Genomic DNA, 23,925 nt, shown 5'->3' with positions numbered 1-23,925 from the left:
GAATTGAGGATATCTATAAGGACAAACAGAGATAGGAGAAGTGCCCTCCTACAAGACAATAGCATGTTCCGTAGCCCGTGTAGGGGGTAAGCCCGTAGGCATGTCAAAAACATCTTTGAACTCATCTAGTAAAGCGGAGATTGGAGGGGATGTAGGCAATACAGAGTTCAACGGAGAATCCACTATTTGCAATTGTTTTAATTCTAACAAAACCCCTTGTTCCTCATGTTGTAAGTTACGCATCATAGCATGCAAAGATACCTGAGAGGAACAAAGAGAAGGGTCGCCCTGCAACTTTACCCGGACACCTCCCAAATTGAGCTTCATAGACATGTTGCCCCAATTCATCACCGAGTCCCTGAGGGATGCTAACCAAGGAAAACCAAGAATGACATCCGTAGAACCCAACTTTAAGGAAAAGAAATCAGCAATGACATCCAATTCGGGTAAGTTGAGGCAAACCTGACGACAGACTCCGAAAGTTCTCACCTCATCACCATTTCCCATCTGAACTACAAATTCGTGTGTAGGGGTGCGGGGTAATTTCAATTCTTCCACTAAAGTTTCGGAGATAAAGTTGTGGGATGCACCCGAGTCTACCAATATGACCACCTCACGTGACAAAATGCGTCCACGCACCTTAAGGGGATTTGTCGCACACAACCCAACAAGAGACGAAACACAAAGTGCGGATGATTCTGGAGCCGAAGCAATTTCAGTGTCCCTTGAAGTGCAGTCCCAATTAGACGCATCAGAAGCAATTTCCTCCACATCATCTTGAACCCATAAAACCTGAAGTGATTTCTGAGCACAACGATGTCCCGGGCTATATTTCTCGTCGCAACGGAAGCATCGACCCTTCGCACGTTTTTGTTGCATCCCTTTGTCAGTCATCTTGTTGAAAGCAGGAGGTGGGGCCTTAATAATAGGGTCTGATGAAGGAGGGATTGCGGCACGTGCAGGTCGGGTGACAGCAGAAGTAGTCACTTGCGAAACCCGTGAGTTAAAGTGGGTTCCAGGGAGGTACGTTGCGGGCCCACGAGGAAATGAACTTGATTGATAGGCCCATAAGGCCTGATTCTTTTCCTCAATTTTCTGGGCTGCAACCATTTTTCTAATCAGCCCAATGGGTTCCATCTGTCGGAGTTCGGCCTGGATATCTGGGCGCAACCCATTCACAAAGGCTGCTTCAAGGACTGATTCTGGTAGGTCACGTAAGGGGGCAGAAAGCACCTCGAAATGGCGACGATATTCCTTGACAGTAGTGGATTGACGTAATGATAGAAGCTGCTCCTACAAGTTTCCCTCCTGAGTTGATCGGAAACGTTCAAGGAGGAGTTCCTTGAATTCTGCCCAACTGCGAAAAGGTCGCCTACCATCCTCCCAATAATACCAAGCCAGTGCATCACCCTCTAAACAGACCACTGCCGCCTGCAGACATTCCGCCGTAAGCAAGCCATTAATCTCAAAATAGCGCTCTGCGCGAAAAAGCCAGTCATCCGGATTTTCCCCATAAAAAATGGGCAACTCCAACTTCCGAGGAAGTGGATCAGAAGTATGTCCCGACACTGACATTGAAGACGACGTCGGGAAAGCTGCACTCTTCCCTTTGTCAGCCGCATGACTCGATGTGACTAAAGGAGGAGCAATGTCAGTTGCAGACAAAGGAGTTGAATAGGCCTGTTGCTGAAGCAACAAATCAAATCGTCTCACCAGATCTTGAACACCTCCTTCCAGAGAGTGTACCGAGTTCTCTAGGGACGAGATCTTCGAAAGTCCAGCACCTACCTTATCTGGATCGAGTCGCTGAAACTCATTGCGTAAGCCATCCATCACCAAACGAAATCCAGAATGCAGAGAAGTCAGGCGTTCTTCGAAACCCTCCACCTGCGATGCCACTTCCTTAGCTGTCACCATGGCTGAGGAAAGACGTGCTCTGATACCACTGATATGACCCAGAAATTTGACACGCAGTTCACAGACTCACAACAGAATCCAAACCACTAGTACATCAACAGGGAACTGATATTCATTCAGAAGAAAAGAAGATCACTTACAGTAGGTCGGTTCTTCGAGAGACCGCCGACTCTCTCGAACACTCTCAGAATTCTGTACTCAACAAAAGTTTGTCTCCTCCATCCCCCAAAGCCCCTTCTTATACACATCTTACAACATAACTGCCTTTCATAATAAATGCCCAGCTGGCCAACTTATAAATGTCCTACACTCTTCTTATTCCCAACTGACAAGCTATAAATGCTACTCTTCTTAATCCCAACTGACAAGCTATAAATGCTACAAAACTCTCCTTATTCCCTCAAGCCATAAGTTCCCCCATGTTCAATTATTTCCCCCCTTGGCCGAAAGCTGACCTTTCCCCTTCCTGGCATACGTAAAATTAATTGGGGGCCTATCACACTCTTATGCGTGAAGGTCCAGGGTTACCTTGGCTACTCCCATCAAAGTTCAGCTTAATAAACTCTTCCCCAGGTGGCATCCATTATACCACATTCCTGATAGAAGTATTAGCGACTGTTTACTAGCTCCTCCATAGGTCATCAAAGGAATAGACATAAAAAAGGTTCAATGTTTTAGCCACTAAATTGCCCTTGCCAAAATACAACTTTTAACTTCTGAAAAGCTTCTTTCCTTTTCACAAAAAATTCTGGCATTCCTTTCTTCCCAAATAGTCCACAATATAGCTGCCCTGATGCACTTTCACATATTTCTCTCTCTTTGTGTGCTATTCAAATGTAGACGGAGTAAACAATGAGCTAATATCAAATGACAGGTTTCACCTACACTCTAACAACACAAAAATCCAATTCCATAAAGCTACAACAAAGGAGCAAGAGATTTGTAAGTGGTAACAGTCCTCTTTTTGAGCTTTACAAAGAACACACCAATTAGGGGATAAATACCAATTTGGTCTCTTCCTTTGTAGGTTTTTAAAGGTATTAACCTTACCATTGTAGACTTCCCAACAAAAAACAACAATCTATCTTACAGTTATTGATCGAAAAAAAAAACAAAAAACAACAATCTTTGGGGGAATGGGTCTAGTCTAGAATTCTTTAACCGGGAAACCTTGGGGTGCAGGAATAGAGCAAAGGGATTTGAAAAAGGAGGAGCAGGTAAAGTTGCCTTTCGGATTAGAGTCCAAATTCTTAAGTTAGGTTTGGGAGGATCCAAGCAAGTAGACTCAAGTGATAACAACGGTTTTGAGACACAAGTAGATTCATCATCACGTAACCCTCATTGAAACCCAAAATCCTAGTTTAAGGCCAAAGGAGAAATTGGGGAGGAAATAAATTTGGAAACTGACTCTTTCTTATAAAGGGAAAGAGAGTAAAGAGAGGGAAAAAAGGTCTTTAAGGGGTTGGTTGCCCACTCAATTGTCTTCCCAAAAAAGAACATCATACCTGACCAATCTGAGGAATTGGGGAAGGATCCCATGTATATAGCCTTCTAGGATGTTGCAAGAATTGCTTGTCAAGATACCCCAATATCCCAATCATTCTCTGAACAGCTATGAATATTATTCACCACCTTGTGCCACAACCTTTCTCTCTCCAATGGCCATCTCCATAGCTACTTTCCTAGTAGAGCTTCATTCTTAAGAACTAGGTTACCTAATCCTAATCCTCCTTCCTTCTACTATCTCCCACCTAATTAGATGATCCTTCTTAGCTTCCCGTAGCTCCCACAAAAAATCCTTCATCACCTTTTCTAGTTTATTAGCTTCCCTTGAGGGTATCCTGAACACAAAGAGAAAATAAATCGGAAAACTGGAAAGTGTAGCCCTAATCAAGGTCACTCTACCCCCTAATGAAATGTAACTCTTCTTCCAAGTTGTCTATCTCTTTTCAAACTTTTCCACAATTGGATACCAGAATTGACATTCTTTTGGGTTAGCACCTAAAGGAAGACCCAAGTAGGCTAAGGGCCAAGAGGACATGGAACACTCTAGGATTGTCAGATTGAAAGAAGATTTAAAGGATTTAATAAACTCTTTTAGATTTTCACTCTCCCTAGATCTCTCCCCTCATGAAAAATGATAGTATCATCAACAATTTGAAGATGAGTCATCGAGACATTGTTCCTGCCTATCCTCCAACCACTTATTAGCCCCTCCTTGTCTGTTTTAGAAATCATTCTACTATACACATCTACCACAAGTGTAAACAAGAAAGGAGAGTGGATCACCTTGTCTTAATCCTCTACATGCTGGGAAAAAAATCCTTAACCCCTCCATTAACTAGAACTGAAAATTTACAGGAGGTTTTATACATCCAGTCACCCAATTGCACCTTGCCACCACCTATCCCCAAATCCATACTTGGAGGAAATCAAAGCTTCTAATGCCCAAAATTACATGTTGCAACTTGCATGGACTCTTCTAAATGAATGAAATGTCAGTGTTGGACATGTGTCTGATTCTGACATCATGGATTCTTTTTTTTGGTAATAAAATAAAAAGAAGAAATACCTTGAAGGTGACTAGTGTCTCCGAAAGCGCATCGTTAAACACCCCAGAACACCAGTTTAAACATTTATAATTTTTACCGTTTCTCAAACAACTACTAATGTAGTAAATGGGTGAGAACGGGTCATATCCACAGGGAAGCAAGTGAAAAATTAATATATACTTAGATCCGGACAAGAGAATACAATCGAGAATTGCAGAAAATAAGAAAATAGAATCTATTATTGCTGAAATTAAATGTTTTGAATTTAAAATAAAAATCAGAATTTAATAAAGTATGGGAATCAACAAAGGAAATAAAAGAAATAAATAAAAAAAACGATCCAGAATCCGGATCCGGTGGTGGTAGCTGTAGATCGGCCAGACAGCTTGGAGAAACCCTTCCTGACAAGAATCGGGCGTTTGTCCTTTCTACAACCCTCGAATCCCTCGAGACACCTTAGCCTTGAACCGAACGAATTCAGATCTGCAAAACAGAGAAAAGGACAAGAATTAAATCTAAAAGATTGCAGAAATAAAAATAACAGAAAAGAAAATAAAGAAAAGAAAAGAATGGTTGATTAGATCTAGTGGCGGTAGTTGCAGATTGATTGAACAGCTTGCAAGAACCCCTCTTGACAAGACCTGGGCGTCCTCCCCTTCTACAACCCTTGAACTTTTCAATAAACCTTAGTCTTGTTAATTGGGTGAGTTGACCAACCCCTTCTACAGGGCCCCTGGGACCCTTTTTATAGAGAAGGGTGGATATAACTGGAATTAGAGAGAAAGAGGGGGGTGGAAGTTGGGTTTTAGCAAAAATATGGGTGCCCTAGGGTTTAGAATGAAGGGTTAGGATGGTTCTAGGGTGATCCTAAGGTTGAGAAGAAAAGGAGAAGGCACCCAATATTATGTAAGGCTGAGATTTAATGGCTAAAGGCTGAATGGTGAAGATTAGAAGTTAGGTGGCTCCTAGGGTTAGAATGCTAAAAAGAGAGTGCCCTAGAATGGATGGTGGAGATTAGAAGGGATGGAAGGTGATGATTTAGCAGTTAGGGGTGGCTAGGGTTTGTTAAGAGTGAAAAGAATGGGTTAAAAGGTGCCCTAGGGTTTGCTAAGGCGTGAGAAGCATGCTAATACAGTAGGAGGGGCGCCAAACTAGGTTTAGCAGCTAGGAGGCGCCCTCTTGCTTTTAGTTTTTCACAAAAACACCCCCTCTCAGCTGGACTTCCCACCAGCTTCCCAAAATCTGCATTTCAGCCATGAAAACTTTCCAGTTTTCCCCAGAATTTGCACAGAGACCCTTAGAGGCCACAACATTGCATATAACTGGGAAAAGGGCACATCTTGACTATTCTAAGGCCGAAAATACCCCTGAATTGATGCCCTTAAGGCATCAAAATGCAGAGTTATCAGTGACCAGAAGTTACCTGAGAGAGAAAAGAGGAGAACTCCAATCCCACCCAATTATCAACAACTTGCAACTCAACCAAACAAGAAATAGATCCCCATGCCCATCTTCCCAGGTGAAGAAAATAAACCAACAAAACAAAACACAAAAACTACACCCCACAATCAATCTGACAGCAATAGTGCTCAAGCAAAAACCCAACCAACTAAACAGAAACGAAAACAAAATAATCCCATCAAGTGTCTCCCAACCAACATCCTAAAAGGAACAAAGCAACACCGTTGATTCTTGAGGGACTTATATGCAACATTTTCCTTTCTCTCCTTGCTTAATTTACAAAAATGAATAGCTAATGCATAAAACGGATTACATTTTTCCCATAAAACATTATTAAGTAACAATGATAAAATTTTGAACCCTTTTATAGGTATATAATGATAGATGTCACAAAAAAAGATGGACTATCTTGATAGCTTATATATATATTTTTTATAGATATGTCTGCAAGCCATTGCTCTTTGGTTTTGCCCAGTCAGACTCCTCAACACATGTTGAATTCTAACTTATATGTCTGTGTCTATGCAAGATGTGGCACTGCCAAAATAAGAATACCAAGACACCCCAACAAGAAATAAATTTACATAGCTACAACTAATCAGTCATCACACTCTTGTACAATCCTTTAAAACAAAGGTGTCCTACATTCTCACATCTTCCTGCATGCTTTTACGTCTTCCCTTTGATTCATTACCTCTACTAATCCTTCAACTTTGCTGTCCTCCATAGTGCCCTTGACATGACATGCTTAACCTAGCAACTATTTTAAAAGATGTGCCTAGGTTCACAAGAAAAGGCTTATTTTGTGGGGTGTCTCACCTGAACAACTAGGCATATCTTATGTTGCCTTTTGTGTTTTTGACAGAAATCTTGAGATTGATGTTTGAATAGATAATTAGTATATTACAGGTTATAAGTGACATTTAGAGCTTAAACGGTTAAACCTATGTAGTACTTGAACCTTTATGTTAATAACATGTTGCTCTAACAATCAAGCTAATAAAAGATTTTGGAATTAGTTATTTCTTTTAGAATTTAGGTTTGATAGATGACCTGATATTTTTTGTGAAGGAGGTATTAGCAAGAAGGTAGCAAATCTAAAGGAGCTGATCAAAGGCTTTGAAAGAGTATCTAATCTGAAAATAAATTGGGAGAAGAGTTGCATAGCAGGTATAAACTTGGAGGATGGGGAGATTGAGGCTATAGCAGAGTGTCTTGAGTGTTCCATCTCTTCTTGGCCTATGTCTTACTTAGGGCTTCCATTAGGAGAAAATCCTAGGGAGAGTAGATTTTGGACCCTAGTGCTAGAAAAATTTGAGAAGAGATTAGCTTCATGGAAGAAGAATTACATCTCTTTCAGAGGGAGAATCACCTTAATAAGAGCTACATTGGCAAACTTACCCACTTGTCTATTTTTAGGATACCACCTAGGGAAGCTAAGAAGTTGGAGAAGTTGATGAGAGATTTCTTGTGGGAGCTGGGACAAGGAAAAAAAGGATCATTTGGTTAAATGGGAAATTGTTTGTAGAAATAAAGAAGAGGGGGTTTGGGACTAGGGAGGGTGGTTTCAAAAAATCAAGCCCTGTTAGGGAAATGGTTGTGGCATTGGCCATTGGAAAGCGAGAGGCTTTGATATGAGGTGGTGGGAAGCATTCATGGGAGTTTAGAGAATGGGTGGGATGCTGGTGTATCAAGGCAGGCTAACTTGGTGGCACCTTGGAAGGCCTTTCATAACATCCTTCCTCAATTTCTTAGGTTTATTAGGTATGAAATTTGTTCAGGCAATGCTGTCCATTTTTGGGAGGACATTTGGGTAAGGAACATCCCTCCAAAGGACCTTTTCCCTTTGTTTTTTTTTTTGTTTCTTTGTATAAAAAAGAGGTGGTCTCAAAATTTGTCTCATCTTTGGGAACACCTATTGGCTCCTAATTGGAACTTTGGGTTTCGTATGGGATTAAGAGATGATGAAATTGAATCCCTCTCTGACTTGCTTTGTTGCCTTAGTCAGGTCCATGGTTTTCAAACCGCCATTGACCTGGATGGTTGGACCGTTCGGCCTGGGAACCATCCAGGCAGCCGGTTTTGTTTTACCCCAAACTTGGTCCCTGGCAAAAAACCGTTGAATCGGTCAACGAACCATTGACTTGGGCGGTTGAACAATTGACCCGTTCGACCCGTTCAATGGTTTTGGCCGTTTTTAAATTTTAATTATTATTTTTTTATTTTTTTATTTTTTTTGTTAGAATGTGCCGTCCGTTCGGATCGGATGGTTGAACTATCGACCTGGAAACCGGTGGCTAGAAGAGTTCCGGTTCTGGATCATTTTTTAAAACATTGATTAGGTCTACTTGGATCCCTCCTAGCCAGACAAAAGGGTGTGGCTCCTAGACCCAAAGGATCTTTACTTGTGCTTCTTACTTCAAGTCCATCTCTCAATTTTCTACCCAACAACCCGTTCTGCCAAAGGAAATCTGGTGCAGGCCAATTCCCCCAAAGATTATGGCTTGTTGTTGGGAAGTATACTATGGAAAAGTAAGCACACTAGATAACTTGCGAAAGGGAAGACCTTTCCTTTGTATTTCTCCCAACTGGTGTATCCTGTATAGAGCTCATGGGGAGGATTGTTACCATCTACTTATATCTTGTCCATTTTCTGCAGACCTATGGGCTTGGTTACTTTTGTTGTTTGGGAGTAGTTGGAGCTTATCAACAGAAGTTTGCATGGTATTTGACCATTCTACTTTCTCTTGGCCTACAAAAAGAGGGAGAATTATGTGGAGATGTGCTCGCGCTGCCCTGATTTGGACATTATGGGAAGAAAGGAATGCTAGAATTTTTCAAGAAAAGGAGCAGCTAGGAACTGAAAGACTGTGTTGCATAGGGCAATACTTTGGCGGAAGACTTGCTGAAGCTGAACTTTGATAGAAGTAGCATGAATAACCCAGGATTATCTGGAATGGGGGGTGTTCTGAGGAACGAGAGTGGACAGATTGTTTTGGTTTACTTGGGTCCTTTAGGATTTGGAGACGCTATCTACTGCTGTACAAGGGGTGCAATTTGCAAACCAGTTGGGGGTAGAGCATTTGATAATTGAAGGGGACTCCAAGGTGGTGGTGGGCTGGTTCAAAAACACTGGGGATGTTATATGGTGCTACAAGAATGAAATGAAGAAATTTAATTGGTTGACAAGGAACATGTTGGTTTCTATACGGTGGGTGGGGAGATCAGCGGATGCTTGGCTGGTGTGTTAGCCAAGCAAGGGGTAAATAGGGAAGATTGTTTTGGGCTCAGCTGTGATTTATGTAATTTATTCCTAGATTACTTGTAAGCTTCTAGGTGGGACTGCAGCTCGTGCCTCTCCGTGGGATGTTGTATGAAGTTACAACTCTAAATTGGTTTCTGAATTAATAAAATTATACTATTACTCATAAAAAATTCATAACTCAACTCAGCTCAGTCTTAATCCCACTTATTCGGATATTGTTATACATTAATTTTTTTCTTTTTTCTTCTTTTTGTTTATTTTGTTAAGTGTTGCACTGTTGTCTCATTTTGCTTAGCTTGCATTTTACCTTTTGCCTCCCACCCTGGGATCTAGGAACCCCTGGTGCTTTGGTTGTGCTTTTACTTTTAAAACACTAAGCCCAACCTGGACCAGCTTTTTGTACTGCAAGGTTGCCTATTCCCTTCTCTCTTAATCAGATATAACCCTTCAGATTAGTTAATTCCTATTGATTCTAAAATCTAAATGTTCTATTAACAGAGTTCTGTGCATCACAATTCACAAGAATTGATTAGCTTCCCCATAATCACTTCAAGAAAAATATTGTACCTCATTTCTAAATAAGCCTTTTAGTTTTCATGTAGACATTTCAAACAAAAAGCTTCAATGCAATAAAGTGTCTCATGATGGTATTGTGACAAAATATTGTTGTAATTAATTCACTATATACAAGAAATTTATAGTGTGGACTTAGGAGGTCTGAATCCTTTGATTGTTAGGTGTGATTCCAATCTAGAGTTAGAGTTCTAAGTAAGATGCCAATGACAACCTTCTGAATTGCTTCGGTTGGATCCTGTCATGCCAATTGGATGGTGTACATCACTGATGGATCTTAATACAACATTCCTAGTTTCCTACAACTTGGATTGAAGCAAGAACAGTAAGATGAGGGAGATGGAACAAGACGAGAGAAATTTCTGGCCGACGGGGAAGTGGTGATTGGAGATGGTTATTGAAGCAAAAAATTTCTTACTTGAGCAGGGATGGACAAAAAGTAAGGCTTATTTGAAAATCAGAGAAGGTAGTAGGGCAATGATCTTTCTACCAGAGGAAGCATGTTACTGGTTGAAAGGCTTTGTCGATGGAACAATTAACACTATTAGGGAAGAAGGTTGGAAAAACTCAGTAGTATGTTGTGGGAAAAGATTTGAAACAGTACTGAGAAGGAATTGGAGAGGATGATTTATCATGGTAACAGAACACTTTGGCCTTAACAAAAAGCAAATGATTTGTATATCGGAAGGACAGAAGGGGCAAGGATGGGCTTCCTTCGCCAATAATCTTCAGGCCTTTCTCTTGGAAATCGAGAGGAAGGTTGCAGAAGAATCTGATAAAAATTCGCTTGAGAGTATTCCAACGAACCATTGTACTCCAGAGCCTAGCAAGGGGCAAAGCCCCTTTTGTCAAGAAATCTTGGTAGCAAGTTCAAATGAAAACCAAAAAATAGCACTTGAAGAAGGGAGAGGCAAATGGGAGCATAAGATGGTATTAACGGCAGATAGGGCGGTAAGGGATTGGACGAAAATCCTAGATGCAGTTGTGGAAAGACTGAGTTTAGAAGGTGATGTTGTTTTATTGTCGTTTGCCGAGAAGAAAGCCATTCTTGATATTGGCGATGTGAAGCTGAGCTTCAATACAGTCCAAATAGATGGAGGACTGATTCAGATTCAAAACTGGGTCCCAATGTGCAATGAAGTAGAGCCAAAAGACGGCAGTATCCTCATCAAGCTATTAGGGCTTCTCTTTAATCTCTGGAACAAACCGACCTTAGGAAAAGTCGTCAGAGCTCTAGGCAGTGTTCTGTTGGAGTTAAACCAGAGGAGCCTGTGTGCTGTAGAACTTAAAGTTGCAGGAATCAAGCCGGACAACCTGCCTCATTCATTTGAAATACTCTCAGATGGTGCCTGGTACAAAGTATGGCTGGCCTCAGAAGTTGAGGCGTCGCACTGGGGAAGATGAACAGAGGTAGGAGGTGAAGGTGAGGTTGCAGGATGGAACACACGTGGCTCCCAGGGAATGGCTGAGGAGCCTGCAATGCGTGGAAGAGTGAATGAAGATCTTTAGATGGCCTTTCCTATGATGACGTGGCCAGAAGGGGAAACGGTTTGGCGGGTCTCAACAGAGTTGCTTTATCTGAATCGGTTGGAAGAGCGGTTAAGCCAACAAATGGACCACATGTAGCCAATAGTGGACCGCGTGAAAACATAAGTCACCACGTGGGGTGGGAAAGGGAAAGAGAGTTAGTAGACGAGAACTCTCGTCTATCATCTTCTAGGAAAGGTTCGGCCGAACTTAGTGAGTTACAAAAAAGGAAAATAGAAAGAGGAAATCGTTCGCTAAGCTGGGTCCATCGACCGAATTGGGAAGAGCAGGCGTGCAATGTAGTTGATCGCCTAAGTCCGTGCTACATTAGAAACAAAATAGAAGAAAGGGAAGAGAAAGACCAAGGGTGGATAAATTGCAGTTCTGAGAGTGATTTTGAGGAGTGTTCAGAAGAGACCGCGAGTTTAGATATTTCGGAAGAGGGAGGACTTCACGAAGCTCAAAACAGGGAGGCATTAAATTTGGAGCATCTTTTTCTTGGAGATACGGTGGGAGTACAAAAGGAGAACTTGGGGGTTCAGGTGAACGAAACAAAAATCTCTAATAGGGCAGCCCAAAGCCCAAAAATGGACAAGCCTTTACCAAGTTTTAGTGCCATGCAAGAAGCTGAGGAGATAGCTCAAGTTAACCCATAACTAAACAAGGGTACACCACAGAGAGGTAAACAATCTGGTAAGGGAAAAGGTCTTTGTGTAGACCAATTGACCGGACATAGTTCCCCCCAAACCGAGGAGACAGAAAGCTCCAATTGCTCTTTATAGGGATTGACAACCAACTATCCTTATTTTCCCCTTTCTCACAACCCTTAGTCGAATTTAGGTAACTTTGTCAACTTTGTCAATTTAGTTTTTGCTACTGACGAGTGTTTTGTGTCCCTTGTTCCAGATTCCCTTCTCAACCAAGAGTCAGAGGCCCATGGACAGAAAGCCATTGTGAGGATACAAGGGGAGAAGGAAGGGGAGGAAATGGAGGGGAAAACATGCAAGGATAAAAGGATCTGAGGAATCATTGAGAGAATAATGGGTGAAGTGGAGAGGAATGAATTGTAGAGGGAGGTTACAAATGGGGCAGAAAGGGCTCCTGGTGGAGTGAATGTGGTAAGGAATGAGGAGAGGATTAGGAGAGGAAAGTGTGGAACATTAGAAAAAGGGGAAACTAGTAGGGAAGATTCAGTAGCAGAATTTGTGGGAAAGCTAGGGCATAAACTGAAGAATCCAAATGATTTAAAAGCCTTTCTACAAAAAAAGGAGGATAGTAAGATTAAGAAAAGAAAATTGAGTGAAGTTGATAGATTAAAAAGAGATATTGAGGGGGATAAGAAGTTTGGGGTGAAAGGGGACAAAGGAAAGGGATTTAATAGATTTTGGTGGTGCTAGGGTTGCTCTAACAAAGTTAAAATGTGAATCCTAACTTGGAACGTGAGGGGGTTGGGTAGTGCTAGGAAGAGAGTAACAATTAAAGAGGTGATTAAGAAGTTTAATCCAGATGTGGTGTTAATTTAGGAGTCCAATAGAATGGATTTAAATTGCAAATGGGCAAGAAGTGTTTGGAGAGCTAGGGGGATAAAGTGGGCGGCTTCTCTTTCATGGGGGTCCTCAGGTGGGATTGCAACTTTATGGAAAGAAGATGTGCTAATAGGAGTGGAGGAATTAATAGGTGATCATTCTGTTTCTTTGAAATTTAGGCAGGTGGAAGATGGTTTTGAATGGGTACTAACAAATGTGTATGGCCCCAACGACTATAGGCAGTGAAAGAAATTGTGGGAATAATTGATTGATATTAGGGGCCTTTGGGATGAACCTTGGTGTGTGGGAGGGGATTTTAATGTAGTGAGATTCACAGAGGAAACCAACAACCCTAGACAGAGAGTGACAACAAGTATGAGAAAATTCAATCAGTTTGTGGATACTTTTGAGCTTAAAGAATCTCCACTCCTAAATAATATCTTCACCTGGTCTAACCTTCAATCAAGTCCAATATGCTCTAAGCTGGACAGGTTCTTGTTCTCTACAGATTGGGAGGAGCATTGGGGTAACCTAACATCTAGGGAACTTCCTAGACTTACTTCAGACCACTGGCCTATAGTGATGTGTAAGGAGGAAATGAGAGGTAATGGACTTGCCCCTTTCAGGTTTGAAAACATGTGGTTGATCCATCCGGGTTTCATTGAGAAAATCAGAGAGTGGTGGGAGCAATTTAATCCGTCAGTAGAGTGGAAGCTACCTTTGCCCTATGGAACTGTTATTAGGTTATTCTGTGGCTGAGTTGGTAAGAAATTGGAAAGAGATAGCTACCTTTGCCCTATATAAGAGAACTCTTAGCCCTTCTTGGTCCCCTCCTCCCTATGGATTCATAAAACTGAATTTTGATAGTGGTAGCTTAAGGAATCCAGGGCCTTCTGGGATTGGGGGAGTGTTCAGGAATGAGGATGGGGTTATTACTGTCATGTTTTCAAGCCTAATTGGAGAAGGAGACTCTCTTAGGGCAGAGATTCTTGCAGCCCTGGAAGGTATCCAAAGAGCAAGTGATCTGAACATTAGATGTTTGATTCTTGAAGGTGACTCGGAGGTGGTGATTTGATGGCTAAAGGAAGAAGACATTAGTTTGTGGAGTTATAACAATGAAAAGAAAAAATTCAAATGGCTGAGTAGGGACATTGTAATGCCATACAGATGGGTGAAGAGGACTGCTAACTCATTTGCAGATGGGTTAGCCAAGCAAGGAATGAATAGGGAATCTATGTTATGGGCTAATTTTTAACTTTCTTCCAATGTATTATGGTGGTGGGGAGTTAAGACATTTTACCTCCCCCCTTTGTAATTAAAGTTTCACAAAGCTTCACATCATTAAATTCATAAAAAAAAAGCTTCACATCATTAATAAAGTTTTTTTATTACTGATCCAAAAAAAATCACTATATACAAAGGTGATATGCAAAGTTGTAATAACTATTGAAGGATTAAACTCCTGAGCGTCACTATACTTTGGGAGAGAATAATTGAACAAATATTATGACTTGAAACAAGTGTATCAGAGAATCAATTTGACTTTATGACAGGGAGATCAACCATGGAAGTGATATTTCTTTTGAAATGATTGATATAAAAGTTCAGAGAGAAGAAGAAAGATCTTCATATGGTGTTCATTGATCTAGAAAAGGCTTATGATAGAGTTCCTAAAGAGATAATATGGTGGGTCTTGGAAAAGAAAGGGGCTCAAAATAGGTATACAAACGTAATTAAGGATATGTATGAGGGGGTAACAACCAATGTTACAACACTAGTGGGAGACTTTAGATTTTACAATTACGATGGGTCTTCAACAAGGTTCAACACTTAGCCCTTATCTATTTGCACTGATCATAGATTAATTGACTAAACATATTCAAGAAGAAGTACTAGGGTGCATGTTGTTTGTGGATGACCTTTTTTTAATTGATGAAACTAATGAAAGAGTAAATGCAAAATTAAGCTTATGGACAAATGCCCTATAGGTTATATTAAAGCAATGTGGTCAGACTAGAGCCCCCCTGATCAGACACGTGGCTTCCTATTAATTTAGGAAATATCATTTCATAAGTGGTTTGCTCTCATTTTTAAATAGAATTCAAATCACTCTAAAACAGTTGAGGGTGGTTAGCTCAACTTTCAATTAGGAGGCTTCAAGCTTAGCCACGTGTCAAACCATTCTTTCAAAAGTAAGGGTAGTTAAATAAAAAATAACTAAATAACCGTTTCTCATCTCTATAAAAATAAAATTTAATTTAATCTCTTAAATTAAATAATAAAAACTGGGTGTTAAACAAAAATGATAAGCATGCATGAGTAAAATAATATATGAGTAAGCATACATGAGTAAAAAAGTATGTCAGAATACTAGCCCATACTTGGTACAAGTGGTCATGCCTAGTTTAGTAATAATAGGAGTGAAAATCAGGATACACTTAGGATTGGAGACCAAGAGATAACTCAATGTGACCATTTCCGATACTTTGGTTCAATAATTCATAACAAAGGAGAGATTGAGGAGGATGTAACCCAAAGAACTAGAGCAGGTTGAGCAAAATGGCGGGGTGCATCTGGACCTTTGTGTGATTGGAGAATACCACTTGGATTAAAAGGAGAATTCTATAAAACAGTTGTAAGGCCAGCTATGTTGTACGGAGTAGAGTGTTGGGAAGTCAATAAACAACATGTTTAGAAAATGAGGCAAAAATGTGAATACTAAGATGGATGAGTAGAAAAATTATAAAGGACAAAGGATAGGATCGGGAATGAAGCCATTTGTAGAAACTGAGTAGCTCCGGTAAGTAATAAAATGAGAGAGAGTAGGTTAAGATGGTTTGGTCATGTGCATAGAAGACCACCAACAGATCTAGTTAGAAGAAGTGATTTGTCACAAGTGGAGGGGGCTAGAAGAGCTAGGGGTAAACCAAAAAGTTCATGGGTAGAAGTAGTAAGAAATGATTTAAGCAATTTAATAGTGGATGTGGTTTTAAATAGAACGGATTGGTGAAACAGGATTCATGTAGCTGACCCCATATGGTTGGGATAAGGCAATAAGGCATGGATGATGATGGCATTTCAAACAAAAAGTATATTTTGGTAAGGAGTTTAATTCTTATCAGAAGGTGCTATTTTTGTCTGATTTTGAAGTGGGGAGGAAATTACAGCTTGCGGAAAAAGAGGGGTGTGAATCCTCCAAGGATATTGTAAGCCCCCATGGCAATGATAAGGTGGGTGGTGATTTGTTTTCCAATGTCACCATTGGAAAACTGGGGACGGATTTAGTGAGGAAAAGAGTTGCAAGTTTGGTTGAAAAAATCAGAAATGATGATGCTTTGTTGGTAGACTTGAAGAAACCCAGAGGTTCAAATGGTGGTCAATTAGTTCATGTCACATGGTCTTTCATCACTTGAAGGGCTCTTTGGGGTTGGTCCTTGCAGTAAGTATAAGAGGTATTACAAAAGAAAAGGGGTGAAGGATAGGCCGAATTCTCATAACAGCGCAAGAAACAATCTTAGCTTGGACTTGTTGAAGAAAGGGGTGGGAAATATGGACTTGGAAAAAGAGACAAAAGGAGAGGAGAAAAATGAGGTCTTGGATTGAGTAAGAAAAATAGAAGGAAATATGGACTTGGAAAAAATAGTAGAAATTGAAGTCCAAGTAAGCAAGTTATTAGGGTTATTTGTTAAAGGAGGGGAAGAATTTGCAAGAAAAATGTTCCAGGAGTTGGAAAATAGATACCCTTTGAACGATGAAAGCTTCTTAGGTGAGGCCTGAATGGTGAAAGTTGTTAGGGTATTTGTTGGTTTGGGGATCTTTGGGGGGTTTGCTGGATTTGGAAGTGCCTTGGCTTTTGGCAGTGAGTCTTGTTGTGTTTGTAAAATTTGGGGAAGAAAAATCTGTATTAAAAGGATTTGGAATTGGAGGATCTTGGGGTGTAGGTATTCGGCTTTGAAATTTTGTGGGTGATATCTTGTCACCTCATTGTATTTTTTTAATAAAATTTACTTTTTTATTTATTAACAATAAAATATATGTATTGGGAAAAATGTGTATATGAATAGCGTCTAAATGCACATACTAGTGATTTAAAAGGTGCACTTGGGGCGCTCAAGCAAGGAGCATTTTAAGGCATTCGTCTTGCCTAGATCCCAAGCGCAACACTTTCAAAAGGCATGCACTTGGTGCACCTTGCACTTCAGCTTAGGCATGCACTTTTTTTTTTTTTTTTAATTTTTTTGTGCTTCAGCCCAAGCCCAAGTGCCTTGCGCTTCACCCCCTATTTGCGAATGTTGTTCATTCATTCGTCCTAATAAAATATTTTCTTAAAAGGCAATTAAAAATATAAAATCATTTTTTTTTGCGTAGGTATTAACATTTTAGGACCCTAACATGGACTTGTTTGGGCTTGCCTCGAGGGGCTTGGTACAACGACGGCTTGTAGAATCAAGAATGCAAAATGTAATTGCATTAGCTTTGTTTTTTTTTTTTGAAAGGTAAGTAAAATTTTATTTATGAGAGAAGATACAATACAGCAGCAACCTAGTGGAAAAACACTAGGAAGACCACCATTTTACAAAAAAAAAAGCTATTTTAAGTAATGCAATTAAGGAGAAAAAGAGATTGAGGGTTTTACATGCTTGAATATGTTCTATATGTTTGATTGTTTTTAAAATTTCATTTAAATATGCTTTACATGTTATGCTTATGTATTTTGATTTTAGACAATAGGTTTGTTAACACATTTTTTTTAATTTAAGTTTATATTTTTTATTAATATAATGTTTACTATTTTTATTTTTGCATTTTTGATGTTTTTTTGGATTTTTTTTTTGTATTTTTGCGCCTTGCTTCAAAAAGGTGCGTGCCTCAACTTGCACCTTGGGCCTTGGGTGCAAATTGCCCCTTGCACTTTTAAAACATTGGCACATTCACATTTTATGCTCATAATTTCATATATCTTCTATAAAGGTTAAGTATGATTCTTCTTATACTCGAAGAAGATCATAGGCGAGGTCACTCAATGTACAACTAATTGCTAGCCATTGGGAATACAAAAACCCCATAGATGAGAGAAGATTTTATCATTTGTGTTACACACGTACGGAAGTATTGGCGATGGAGATGGAAATGGTCTTGCTGTTCCCAACTGATTCAGACCCAATTAATAATTGGGTTGGGACTGGTTCTTGTTGTTCTGAATCAATTCAGACCCAAACTAATTATAGTTAATAATATAAAAAGATATCTTGGGTTTTTTTTGTAATTTTGTTATATTTTATGTCTAAAAGAGTAAATTTCATAAACAGTACATAAGACAATTATGGTTAAAATATTGATCAAAAAGATAATTATGGTTAAAAACACATTTTATCAACGTATAAACAGTTTAGTGTTTTAGTTTCAGTTTTATTAAGGTTTTTATTCTCAAAATGAAGTTCTAAATTGTTATTATCATTGGTAATTATAGGCGCCAAGTATAATTGGGTCAGACTCGGTTGTCCTGATTAATAAATCGTTCGGACTGTCTGGTTCTGGGTCCTGCTTATTGTCCTGATTAGTAATTGGAATGGGATTGGTACACCCTGTCCCGAACCAGATCCGACCTATTGACAGCTCTAAACACCAGTAGAAAATAAACTCCAATATTCGCATAAATAAAACTATTGCATGGACTCCACAGACATGCTAAAATGACCAAAATACCCCTACAGTCCAAAAATATAGAAGTACATAAAATTTAGAAAATTTCAAGACTAAAGGTTCTACATCAGGATCACTGGGAGCAGCACTGGTAATGGTCTTTTCTGTACTGGTGGTTAACTGAATTTGTTGATATGGTGATGTGAGCAGGATCCTATCTGCTCTTACTATTTGCTGCACAAATATGTCATTTCCACATATTTGTTTACTCTCACTTCACTTCTTCTAACAGGAGGAATGCTTGAGGTAAGGCAGGCAATTGCCAAGCCTGGTATTTGGCGTTGCTCCATTTGCACATATGATAATGATGAAAGTATGCCTGTCTGTGACATTTGTGGGGTTTTTCGGAATCCACCAGTTAATGTTAGCAGCACTGGCAGTAAGAAAACAGGTATGTTAGTATTAAGGTGTTAATAGAAGCATTATGCCAGTTTCTATATCCTATAATGGTTAAGGAATTCTGTGATATGAGTTGGTATTTATCCAACCTTATTTTACATTTCTTGCCCCTTTATAGAATAGAGTTCTTTCATGCAGTTGATGACATGTGCAAAGATTCTGGAGCATCCATAATGGCCAAGTCTCTTTTTGCATCATTGCCTCGTCGGACGCCCAAAATGGCCATTATCTTTCAGCAAGAAAGTGATGATTTTGTGAGGAAAGAGGCCAATAACTTCCACAGGACTGGAAATATCCAATGCCATTTTTCTGATTTCCATAAAGCATTTAAGTCTCCTTATTGCAATTACCATATCAACATAGGTCTGCATAATCTAAAAAAGGATGTGACTCCAGAAGGATAAAATTTATTTGTTCTCTATCATTTATTGGGTGCTGATTAAAAAGTAAAGAAACATTCATGCAAGGCATAATTGAGATTTCTGTACACCAATTATTATGTTTTTCTGTATTTGAATTTTGAAATTCAAATTTAATTTCTTATACTATGGTCAACTATTTGAAACATTTTTTTATTCATGTTTGTTACTGTCAAGTTCCATGATTGCCACACATAGTTCTAAACATTCATGTTATTGAAAACAGACCCATTCAAGTTTGATAGACCCTCTCCAGATGATTTGGTTTCTGAAGGGAAGAATTCTTCCAGGAAGGTTTCAAAAGGTATCTGCTAACATGTTAGAACTTTTTTTTTGATAAGTGCTAACATGTTGGAACTATTCTGTGGTTGTTGTATAAACCAATGATATGTAGTTGCTCTTTTTTTTTATTTTGACATTCAGTAATGTTATTAACTTATTATGCTGCAAATGTGAAGGATTTTTGTCCTATTAGCCTTGTTGGAAGTGTGTAAAAATTATTGCTTAGGTGTTGTCTTCTAAAATGAAAAGCCTTGTTGAAGGGAGGCATATTTTGGATGGAGTTTTTGTGGATACGGCCATGTCAGCTGGTCTTTTTTGGACTATATGCTCAAAAGGATGAATTTTGGAACCAATTGAGGAACCATATAAAAGTTTGTATCTCAAATTTGAGTTTCTCAATTATTTTTAATGGTTGCTTGCATGGAAGATTTTTTAGTTTGAGAGGGATCAGGCAAGGGGATCCTCTTCCTTCCCTCCTTTTTATCTTCATCATGGAAGCTCTCAGCAAGATGGTCAAGAGAGCGGGGTAGCTGGGCTTGATTGAGGGTTTCGGGATGTGTGAGGAGAGGAGCATCCCTCTTTTACAGTTTGCGGGTGTCACTCTCTTCTTCTGTAAGGCAGATTCAATTTCAGACAAAGTTTTGAATCTGAGTTTCATCTTAAAATGGTTTGAGGCCATCTCAGGTATGAAAATCAACTTTTTTAAGAGTGAATTGTTTGCTGTTGGTGAGGGTGTGAATGCTGATTTGTTGGCTGTAATTTTTGTAAATTACCCACAAGATACTTAGGGCTTTCACTAATAGAGAAGAGCATTGCAAAATCAGTTTGGAATCCAGTCATTGAAAGGGTGGAAAAAAGGCTTTCAGGGTGGAAGACTAAGTATCTATCTAAAGGGGGAAAGTTGATTTTCAAAATGGGATAAGGAAGCTGTCCCATTTTGAAGTATGGTTCTTCTCATGCTCAAAGAAGATTATATCCTGTTAGTGCTTTTAGATTTTCTCCTTGTGCTTTTATGTATGGTTCTTATGCTAACAGGGAAGCTCTGGTATGAAGTTAGGTTGAAAGATTTATATCCTGGGCTTTTTGATTTAGCTGTTAACAAGGAACTTTGGTGGCAGACTGGTTGATGCTTCAAAATGGGACAGCAGTTTGATCTCTTACTTTCAGGAGGAACTTAAATGATTGCACAGTAGAGCAATTGGCTGACATGTTACATAATCTGTATAGCTTTATACGGGGTAAATTAGGGTAAATTGATAAAAGAGATTGGAGATGGTGCAAGGATGGTAGTTTTTCGGTTAAAGCCTTTAATAGTAAGCAGGTGGAGAGGAGGGAGAGATTTTCCTTGGAAGAGTGTTTGGTGCACAATTGCTTCAAAAGAAGGTTGCTTTTCTTATGTGGACAGCCTCTCTTAACAAATGTTTGACTAGAGACAACTTACTGAAAAGGGGAGTTCTATTTTATAGCACTAACTGCGTTTTTTTATCAATATGCACTAACTGCATTTGTTTCTCTTTTTGTTTTGGGCAATATTGTAAAATGAGTTTTTGATTTGGGGAGGGTTAAGAGATTGTGCCCCTCCCTTGCTCTCCTATATTTGTTTCTCTTTTTATTTTAAGTTTTAATAAAAGTTTCAGTTAATCATAAAAAAAAAGCACTAACTGCATTTTCTGTAACAAGGAAGTGGAATCTGTTGTCCACTTATTCTCGCATTGTTGTTTTTCTAGAAGGCTCCAAAGTTTTAGACATTTTTGGGTTACACTTTTGTCTTCCAAAATTTGTGCTGGAGCTTTAAACTAGTTGGCAATTGAAGGGCCTGAGTAAAAAAAGGAAAACTAGAAAAGTAGTTTGGAAAGTGATTCCTCTAGCAATTTTTTGGATTGTGTGAATGGAAAGAAATGGCAGAATTTTTGAAGCTGTGGAGAAATCATAACATTTATATGTAAAGGAACTATGGGGTAGAGTTCACTATTGGGTTGCAATGAACAAAAGTTTTACAGAGAATGGATGGGACTCTGGCATTCTGGCAAGAACTACAAGGGCATTTCCTTGGAAAGCAATCCAAGCTATTCTGCCTCTTTTTTTTCCCTGGATCCGATATGATTTGCACTCTGGCCACCTTATTAAATTTTGGAAACAAGTTTGGGTTGGGGATTCTCCTTTGAAAGAACAGTTCCCAATTTTTTTTTCCATGTCTACCTTCAAGGATGAATCATTTTATACTTTTCTTGTACCTTCTGACTCTTCTTTGGGGTTTGGTTGAAATTTGGGACTGAGGAGAGAGATCAGAATTGGACAGTACCTTATCACTTTTATCCATCCTCGAAGGAGTGTTCCTGGAACCAACAAAGGTAGACAGCAGAATTTGGATTCTCTCTCCTTCTGGGACCTTCTCTTGTGCCTCTTTTTTTTAAGCCTTAACACAACTGGCTATTCCTTTTGGTTTGTCCTTTACTGTTAAGGAGGTGTGGTCTCAACCTATTCCTCTGAAGGTGGGAAGCTTCTGTTGGAAGGCCTTCCTAGAAAGAGTCAACACAGGAGATCTACTTCAAAGTAAAAGGCCCAATAGATGTTTGTCTCCTCATTGGTGTGTCCTCTGCAAAGCTGCTGGTGAGTCTGGGTTTCACTTACTAATTTCCTGTCAATTTACAAACTTTATTTGGGAATGATTTCTTTCCTTATTTGGGTGTAGGCGGAACTCTCCAATGGATGTGCAAAGCTTGTTTACTTCCTCTCCTTCTAGCTGGCCAACTAAAAGGGTAAAGATTATGTGGAGAATGTGTTAGGGCTGCAGTATGTTGGTCTATTTGGGAAGAAAGAAAATTAAGAATCTTCTCAGAAAAGGCAAGAACTGTGGAAGCAGTGATTCTTGCAAGTGTAGTTCATTGGCTGGAAACCTTGGATTTATTTGTGGACTTCTCAGTTGTTGATTTACTTAGGAATTAGAAGGAAATTGCAGATTCAGCCCCAGCCAAGAGGGTCTCAAGTTCTTGTTGGACCCCTCCACCGATTGGCTTTACCAAGCTGAAATTTGATGGCAGTAGCATGGGCAATCTTGGGCCCTCTGGAATAGGAGTCTTGAGGGATGAAAGAGGGAATGTGATAGCCGATAGCATTGTTTTCAAGGCGCCAAGGCGAGGCTAGGTGGCCATGGGGCACCCAGGTGCCTAGGCGGGCGCCTAGCCCTCGCCTAGGTGACGGAATTTAAAAATAAGGCTTGCCGATGGATTTCTACCCCTTTTGAACTAGTTTTGTTTTGGTTTTATGTATTCTGCACTTTTGTGCGGTGTTGCTTCAAGTAGGCAAAACAATATATTAGAGTTGTGACTTGCAAGTTAGAAGTTAGAACTTGAAAGAACTGAAGGGGGCAGAGCCCCTATTTTAGATCAACAATACATAGGGAACAAATACTAAAATAAAAGAAGAAAATGAAAAGGAAAAGTAGAGGGCAGAGCCCCTGTTCTAGACCCAGAAATGCTGGTGAAAATATTAAAATAAAAGAAGAAATATGAGGAAGAAAAGAAGGGGCTGAGCCCCTTTTTCAGAAACCAATGATGAGAACAAAAGAAAGCTGAAAAAGTGCAAGAAATTAAGAACAAAAGAAGTGGGCAGAGCCCCTGTTTTAGACCAAGAAAATCTGGTGAAAAAAATACTAAAAAAGAAGAATAAAAGAAGGGGTGGAGCCCCTGTTTCAGACACCAATAATGAGAAAAAAAAAGCTGAAAACATGCAGGAAATTTAACAACAAAAGAAGGGGGCGGAGCCCCTGTTTTTTTTTCCAAAAAAATGATTCAGAAAACTTGGAGAAAATATACAAAAAAGGAAGAGGAGAAAAATGGGGTGTAACCACTGTTTTAAACCAGGAAACTGAGAACAAAACTAAGAAGAAGAAGAAGAAGAAGAAGAAGAAGAAGAAGAAGAAGAAGAAGAAGTGAATAGAAAAATAGAGAGGATCACCTTGTCTAAGACCAAGAATGATAACATGCAATAGGTTCTATTATAAAAACTAAAACAACCAATAAAATATTATATATTTTATATTTTTTTATTTAATAAATATTTGTATAGTATATATTTGCTTCAGCCCCCGAAGCATGCGCCTAACATAGTTGGCATTTGGGCGAGGTGTTCTTTGAAAAGCGCCTAGTCGCGTAGTCGTTTGACAACTATGGCCGATAGGTATGTTTTCTGGGCCAATTGGAATAGGGGACTCATTGGGGGCTGAGATTTTAGCAGCTTTGGAAGGGATTCAAAGGGCCAATGATTTGAACATAAATAAGCTGATCTTAGAAGGAGACTCT

General features: G+C 39.5%; 1 protein-coding gene across 15 annotated transcripts in view; it reads left to right on the top strand.

Moving 5' to 3' along the window:
- The window catches only part of LOC104611010 (Translation elongation factor EF1A/initiation factor IF2gamma family protein), a 92,974-nt gene that overhangs the window by 19,357 nt on the left and 49,692 nt on the right, over positions 1-23,925 (top strand). For 6 of the 15 annotated variants that reach the window (XM_088891246.1, XM_010277912.3, XM_010277913.3 and 3 more), the window contains 3 exons: positions 18,757-18,915; positions 19,062-19,286; positions 19,569-19,646. In XM_088891246.1, coding sequence (XP_088747372.1) covers positions 18,757-18,915; positions 19,062-19,286; positions 19,569-19,646 — 462 coding nt within the window. The remainder of the gene's footprint in view (positions 1-18,756; positions 18,916-19,061; positions 19,287-19,568; positions 19,647-23,925) is intronic. The other 9 variants (XM_088891248.1, XM_088891249.1, XM_088891247.1 and 6 more) reach the window with 3 other exon arrangements.

This window comes from Nelumbo nucifera, chromosome 7 (assembly GCF_055504915.1).
Source record: "Nelumbo nucifera cultivar China Antique chromosome 7, China Antique-T2T, whole genome shotgun sequence".
Taxonomy (NCBI): Eukaryota; Viridiplantae; Streptophyta; class Magnoliopsida; order Proteales; family Nelumbonaceae; genus Nelumbo; species Nelumbo nucifera.
This window is presented reverse-complemented; position numbering and strand designations above follow the sequence as displayed.